General features: G+C 44.9%; 1 protein-coding gene across 1 annotated transcript; it reads right to left on the minus strand.

Moving 5' to 3' along the window:
• Positions 1–1,048: 1,048 nt before the first annotated feature.
• On the minus strand, positions 1,049–7,224 carry LOC115112630 (delta-like protein D). The gene is made up of 11 exons (XM_029639663.2): positions 6,699–7,224; positions 6,286–6,576; positions 5,423–5,483; positions 5,068–5,325; positions 4,119–4,179; positions 3,869–3,999; positions 3,457–3,626; positions 3,049–3,265; positions 2,098–2,929; positions 1,863–1,989; positions 1,049–1,739 (listed from the first exon to the last, which is right to left on the minus strand). Exons 1-11 carry the CDS (start codon positions 6,750–6,752, stop codon positions 1,734–1,736), a joined length of 2,208 nt encoding a protein of 735 aa, XP_029495523.1. The 5' UTR covers positions 6,753–7,224; the 3' UTR covers positions 1,049–1,733.
• Positions 7,225–7,620: the final 396 nt, after the last annotated feature.

Here is a 7,620-nt window from a genome sequence, read left to right on the forward strand (position 1 = left end):
AGCAGGGACCCAGGGCATCTTTCTTTTGGTGTTTTTCAGAGTCAGTAGAAAGGCCTCTTTAGTGTCCTGTTTTCATACCTGTGACCTTAATTGCCTACCGTCTGTAAGTTGTTAGTGTCTTAACGACTGTTCCACAGGTGCATGTTCATTAATTGTTTATGGTTCATTGAACTATGGGAACTAAGTATGGGAAACAGTGTTTAAACCCTTTACAATGAAGATCTGTGAAGTTAATTGGATTTTTAAGAATTATCTTTGAAAAACAGGGTCCTGAAAAAGGGACATTTCCTTTTTTGCTGAGTTTATGAACATAAACATGACAACTCTGGATCAGCATTCTATGAACATTAATATAGGAACTCTGGATGCTTGGCTCTGTTGTGCTTCTACAGTGGTACAGTATAATGCATTTGCCTCATGCACCCCAACTCTGGAATGGGGTGTCTCTCCATCTGGACAGCTGCAGGTCAATGTGTTATTCAGTGTAGTTTTCAGCTGTCCACTTCTTACTCAATGCTTCAAAGAGTGATTATGAAGACAGTCGTACAGTACATATGGTAATGATGTTGGTTTTTCCTGCTTTCATATTGGTTTCTAACCATTTGTCGAGCTGGTTTTGAATTCTCATTGAGTAAGGACCAAATTAGTCGGATGAGTACGAAGTGCAAGTTGCTTGTAGGCTACCATCTAGCCTTACTAAATGACATTGACTAAGGTTTTTAAAAAGTTGGAAAACACTGACTAGATTATTTTCCAGGGGTGGAAATTTTCCAGAAGGTCCTTTCTTCCTAAAAATAAATTGCCATCAAGATGAGGGTAGTAATTTGTGATTACTGGTTGTGCCTTTGTGTCAGTTAGTGAGGTCCCTCAGGGAGACAGTTGCATCAGGCCAAGAATTCTCAGTTTGCAGTAAGACTACATACAGAATTTAGGGTGAAACACTGCATGCATTTATGTCAAAGAGAAATCACTCTAATATTCAATGTTGGATGTTTTGCGTGACATGTTTATATAGGTGGATAATCACAAAATATGCTATTATTTCATACATTATTTATTTTTGAAAAATATTTAGTTGATTTTCTTAATGGGCAACAGTGATAAAACAATTCAAACAGCTTCTGTACAATGCTTCTTAAATACATTTTTGTTGGAAAACAAAGTCACATTGACCTGAACTGCCTTATATACATTAGACATAAATTACATCAAAATGATATCTACAAATGCACAAACAAATGGAACACATAACACAATTAAATTAAAAGAATACATCTTTGAAATAAAACAACAGTATGTTTACAAATTTAAAGGCAGTATTTTCCCCATCTTAAAACAAATTCAGAAGACTGCCTCAAAGGCTTTATAAATACACTGCAGTCGGTGCATACTCATTATACACAGTAATTAACTCAAATGTGTATGTTTAAATACATATTAAAAAGCAACCCTCCATAGTGCAATGAGGTACAACTGTCAGTGCAACAAATCCATATTACACACGTTCCTGGGAAACATAAGTTGTGAGAGCACGGACCAGTGTGGTCCAACATCCTTTATCTGCAGCCATTGAGCTTCCTTCAGTTGAGAACCAGCTCATTCTGAATATCACTGTCAATGTATTAGTCTCACAGCAGCAGTCACACGAAGGGAAACCTTCCCCCTGGGTTTGAGCAGCATTCACCAGAGTAAAACCTCCAGTAGAGAAGACGAGATACAGCTCAGCTGTGGTGTTACACCTGGGGAAGACAAGAGGCAAAGATGCTTTAGTTTCAGAGTATTTGGCTATTCGCAAACCAGTGAAAACTAAATATGCAAACTGCAAAGAGATCATCAGCAGTGAAAAAGGGAAATCAACTCACCTCAGTTGCAATGATACATTCATCTTTCTCGTCTGATATGACGTAGACTGACTGGTACTTTGTGTCATTGCACATCGATGCTTCGTTGCATGTCGACTCCTCTGGACATTTATTTTCTGAGGAGTCACTGAGAACAAGAAAAATAAATACATTAACATCAACATTCACTCGTCAGACAAGCATGACTACTCCCATATGTGGCACATCATTTATATCTAAATGTGTAGATATTCACCTCCTTAAACGTTTTCTGTGTTTCTCTTCAAACTCACTGTCAGAACAAAAAGATTCAGAACAATTTGATTCAGAACACTTTGCTTCACTCTTTTCTTGGTCCTCTTTCAACACATCTTCTGGCTTCAGCTCATGCACCAGATTATAATCCGTTGACGAGCATCGGGACTTGTGGCCATTCTGCTCTCCTCCAGCATTGTCCGGGTGAAAGTCCACTTTCTTATTGGTGTTCTTGACCCCTGTCGTGCCGATCCCGCTGACAGATAGGTCCTTGTCAGGCCGTTGACAGTTGTTGGCCAGGTTGTTCATGGTCTCACTCTCACTTTGGGTGTCTCCCTGCTGACTCCCCTGCTGCACCTTGACCCGGATGTAAACCACCAGCACGGCACAGGCCACCAGCAGCAGCAGCGCCAGGATAATCCCAGCACACACTGCGGTCCAGGGGAATGTGCCTTGGTCCTCTTCATCAGAGTATCTCTTACCAGCTCCTTCCACCCCGGGTTGGCCCTGGGGGTGCTCCGGCAGGAGGAACTGGCAGTTATGGCCGCCGTAGCCTGGCACACAGGCGCACACATAGCGATTATACCTCTCGTGGCAGGTGGCTCCGTTGTGGCAGGGATTGTGCTCACATTTTCTGATGGGCGAGCTGCAGTTCTTGCCGGTGTATCCAGGTGGGCAGGTGCAGGTGTAATCGTTCATGCCATCCAAGCATGTGCCACCGTTCTGGCAGGGGTAGTTGGTGCACTCATCAATGTTGTCCTCGCAGTTGGCTCCGGAGAAGCCCTCAGGGCACTGGCACATGTAGGAGTTCACAAGGTCCATACACTGGGCACCTGGAGACATTAAAAAGACATGTTAAACCATCTGTTCCAGTATTCATTCATGTCCTCAGACTTTCAATATAAAGGTTCAACTGGTAAACACAGAACTGGAGAACTTTGTTTCAGCTTACCGTTGGAGCATGGGTTGGAGATGCAGTGGTCCATCTTCTTCTCACAGTTGAATCCGGCATAGCCGAGAGGACACTGGCAGTAGTATCCTCCCTCTGGGTTGTCAGCACAGCGTCCGCCGTTAAAGCAAGGCCCATCGGCACAGGTCATGGCACTGAGTTCACAGCTGTTGCCATAGAAGCCTGGGGGGCAGGCACATGTGTATGTGTTTTCTAAATCCTGTCAGAGGCGAGACAAAAGCACTTGCTAAGCAAAAGGTACAACTCATTAATGACTGGTTATTAATTTGTTATGCTACATTCACCATGAGGAATGCCTGCCAGCTCTAGCATAACAGCACCACACACTATATCACTGAGAAATAATTTCTAATGTAACTAATGAGGGGCAGCTCAGAAAAAAATACTTACAGTGCAGCTTCCCCCATTTTGGCAGGGGTTGTCGGAACATTCATTAACCTCAATCTCACAGCTGGCCCCAGTGAAGCCGGGTTTACAGGAGCAGGTGTAGCTACCCTGGCCAGTATTGGTACAAGTGGCTCCATTCATGCAGGGCTTGTGGTGTGTGCAGTAGTTGAGATCTGAAACAGACAATGGCACATGTGGATTAGTCTTCTGAGAGTTAATGTACAGTGATATCCAGGATGTTTTTATGACTTGTTTTAAGGCCAAGATGTGCCCTATTCTCTGAACCTGATTGGTATGGTGGCTTAGAGAACATAGTGGGGATACTGTATGTCATCTCAACACCAGCACAGTCTGGATCTGGTGGAGAAGGACAGATGAGCACTAGTCAGTTGCATATGGGAGAAAGAGAACTCACCTTGGTTGCAGAAGAGGCCACCCCACCCCTCCAGGCAGCTACACTGCCACGGCTGCTGGCAGGTGCCATGAAGACACCCTGGATAGCGGATGCAGTCATCACAGTAACGCCCACTGAAGCCAACTCTACACCTGTAACCACACACAATGCTCATGGTTAGATATCTGGCATATATGAAACTATACCAAACGGTGATCCTGTTGACTGGTGTTTAACCCAGAGAGAAGATGGACAAATCACTGGGACTTACTTGCATTCACCAGGCTTGTCACAGAACCCGTGCTCCTCGCCACAACCAGGAAGACAGATTGCTGCAATGAGATAGACCATCACAAGTGAATCACAGGAATCTAACTCATTGGAACATGTGTTTATACCAGCCGGTGTACGTGGTGCCAGTGCAGGACAGCCGGTGTACGTGGTGCCAGTGCAGGACAGCCGGTGTACGTGGTGCCAGTGCAGGACAGCCGGTGTACGTGGTGCCAGTGCAGGACAGCCGGTGTACGTGGTGCCAGTGCAGGACAGCCGGTGTACGTGGTGCCAGTGCAGGACAGCCGGTGAACGTGGTGCCAGTGCAGGACAGCCAGTGTACGTGGTGCCAGTGAAGGACAGCCAGTGTACGTGGTGCCAGTGCAGGACAGCCGGTGTACGTGGTGCCAGTGCAGGACAGCCAGTGTACGTGGTGCCAGTGCAGGACAGCCGGTGTACGTGGTGCCAGTGCAGGACAGCCGGTGTACGTGGTGCCAGTGCAGGACCGCCGGTGTACGTGGTGCCAGTGCAGGACAGCCGGTGTACGTGGTGCCAATGCAGGACAGCCGGTGTACGTGGTGCCAATGCAGGACAGCCGGTGTACGTGGTGCCAATGCAGGACAGCTGATGTACATTGTCTACTCTCACTCAGCAGCTGCCCGCTTCCAACAATACCTCACTAAGCCAATCAACGACAAGTGCACTGCCAAGTAGCCAATCAGGCATTACATTTAATCTATGGCTTGCGTGTGAATATTCTGCTAACTTCTCCAATTTAAATTTGCCTAAACAACCCACATTTTTGATAAGTGAAAATATTTGGTAATAACGCACGATTTATTCTGACTAATGACTGCAAATTAACCACATTCATACTTTTGTAAAAGAAAAACAGAACAACAAAAGTTAGTATGGGCAAAGCAGAAGTAAGGAGGATGCAGCCTACTTACGTTCTGTGCAGTAGGTTCCCTTCCATCCTGAGTTACAGATGATCTCGCCACGGTCCCCACAGGTGAAGTGACCGAAGGCATCATCTCGTGGACGGCAGAAAACAGAACAACCCTCCCCGTAGTAATGCTCATCACAAACAAATCGGTAGGAGTACTTCAGCTCTGTCCTTCCACTAGTCTGTAAATCAGACGACCACTTATCGCCCACTGTCAGATGCTTCTGAGTGGTGAAGCGACTGATCAGACCTTCAGGGTTATCTGAAAATTGTGAATACCGGAATTAGTACTTATATCCCTATAAATATTTACAATTCATTGTTTTGTTTGGTGACCTGTTGCCCTGTATCGAATTTACCTGTTGAAAGATCATCGTCAGAATCCGTGTGTAGGGCCTCAATGATGAGAGAGAATGTCCCCTGTTGAAAAAAAGAAGAAACAATTATAATAATGAACAACTGTGGCAATGGGTTAGAAGGTGCTGAGGCCCCACAGGGCTGTTAGGTCTGATAGAGGTGAGCCACCGTTAGGCTTCTGTTAGGCCTGATAGAGGTGAGCCACCGTTAGGCTTCTGTTAGGCCTGATAGAGGTGAGCCACCGTTAGGCTTCTGTTAGGCCTGATAGAGGTGAGCCACCGTTAGGCTTCTGTTAGGCCTGATAGAGGTGAGCCACCTTTAGGCTTCTGTTAGGCCTGATAGAGGTGAGCCACCTTTAGGCTTCTGTTAGTCCTGATAGAGGTGCGCCACCGTTAGGCTTCTGTTAGGCCTGATAGAGGTGCGCCACCGTTAGGTCTGATAGAGGTGAGCCACTGTTAGGCTTCTGTTAGGCCTGATAGAGGTGAGCCACCGTTAGGCTTCTGTTAGGCCTGATAGAGGTGAGCCACCGTTAGGCTTCTGTTAGGCCTGATAGAGGTGAGCCACCTTTAGGCTTCTGTTAGGCCTGATAGAGGTGAGCCACCTTTAGGCTTCAAACTTAAATTCCACCACTTCCCCATTTACTTGAAGTTGCATGCAGAGATGCCAATTATACTCCCAACTATGAGGATGTGAAGTTTCCCACCCTGATAGCATTTGTTTAACGTGCCTTAGTCCACATCCTGTCCTGGGATATGCTACAGTTCACTATGACCATTAATGACATTGTCAAAGCCCCATAAGTGGTGAACCTTGAGCATGCTGACCATGATTGTATAATTTGACAAAGCCGTGTTTAAATACTCACCGGCCACGTGAATCCAAAAGAAAACGGAATAGGGTTGGCGAATGCTTCTGCAGTTGTTTCAGGCACTTGGAAGGAGTTTGATCCGAGGACAGGAGTCATCGCACCACCATAGGTACAAGGGGGTTCCGGTGTTACGTTAACTTGATAATGCTTCAAGCAGATTCTAAAAAACGTTTTGCATTCACACTTCTGGATCACAGAGGCTCCTTTGCAGCAGTTTGTATTGCCTGTCACTCCTTTCTTGTTGAGAAACTCTTGCAACTTCAACTCGAAAACCCCTGAACAAAAACCCTGTAAAAACACAATTAAAATATGAAGGTTGTATTCTATTATGTTTTTGATATGTAGCCTACACATGACTAATGAATACACTTAAATTACAAATCAATTCAAAAGAGTCAAATTCGCAATACCTGGCATATCAAGACACAAAGGATGACAGCTATCACAAGCGACTGGCGTCCCATTGTGCTGAGGATATTCAATAAATAGTCAAATGTCCACGAGACAGGGCAATTGATGTATAACCCAGCTCAGAAAATCATCGAAAAAGTTATTTTCCGTAATCAAAAGTCCTACTTAAAAATCCGTACGGTCTACAGACGTCTTGAATGGAACTGTTTATCTCGATGCTTCTCAGTGTGACTTCATGAACAAAGTTTACAATACAGTGTAATCCTCAGCAGTGGTGCGGGTGACAAAAAATCCCAACGAAAAAAATGGGGAATGAACTCGAAATTCCGTGCCAAGGTGTTAATACCAATCCAGTTATTAGATATTGCAGTTCAGCACAGCTTCAGACTTGAGGGTGCAAATGAGACAACCCAGTTTTAAGGCTGCTTGTGTTTTGTTTATTTCCCTTTGATTGACAATGATTTAAAAAATGTACTGATCCAAACCACTTCCCCAAGGCTTTCTCGGATCTTCGCCCTTTGTAACTATGCGTGTGTCTGACGTCCCGGCCAGCCTGCCGCCAGTTATATACAGACTGCGCTGCTACGGTAATGAGATGCAAATGAGCTAGTCTACTCCCCAATCTGTCTCGAGCTGTCACAAAGGGACACTTTTCAAAACCTCCCTCTCAAAATATCGCCAAATGGTCATTGAGCTGTAAAATGTACAACCCTTCCCCATGGCACAAAACAAAACATTTTCATTTAGATTCCAACCAAATGTTCACGTCAAGAATCATTTACATCTCTCTCTGATATAAACCTCAAATTACATCACATAACATATCCGCATTGTAAAACCCATGTAGGCTACGAAACGCTCCAAATAGGCCTACATCTCCCACGCTTACTCCAATGTAAAACTATTTTTCATTCTTTAGCT

This window comes from Oncorhynchus nerka, linkage group LG28 (genome assembly GCF_034236695.1).
Source record: "Oncorhynchus nerka isolate Pitt River linkage group LG28, Oner_Uvic_2.0, whole genome shotgun sequence".
Taxonomy (NCBI): Eukaryota; Metazoa; Chordata; class Actinopteri; order Salmoniformes; family Salmonidae; genus Oncorhynchus; species Oncorhynchus nerka.

What these genes read in the sequence shown, in the direction of transcription:
- LOC115112630 (XM_029639663.2), bottom strand. Translation starts at nt 6,752, where the DNA reads ATGGGACGCCAGTCGCTTGTGATAGCTGTCATCCTTTGTGTCTTGATA. An exon ending in GGGAACCTACTGCACAGAAC is followed by an intron (nt 4,180 to 5,067) that starts GTAAGTAGGCTG and finishes ATCTCATTGCAG; the next exon opens with CAATCTGTCTTCCTGGTTGT. An exon ending in CACAGAAAACGTTTAAGGAG is followed by an intron (nt 1,990 to 2,097) that starts GTGAATATCTAC and finishes TCTTGTTCTCAG; the next exon opens with TGACTCCTCAGAAAATAAAT.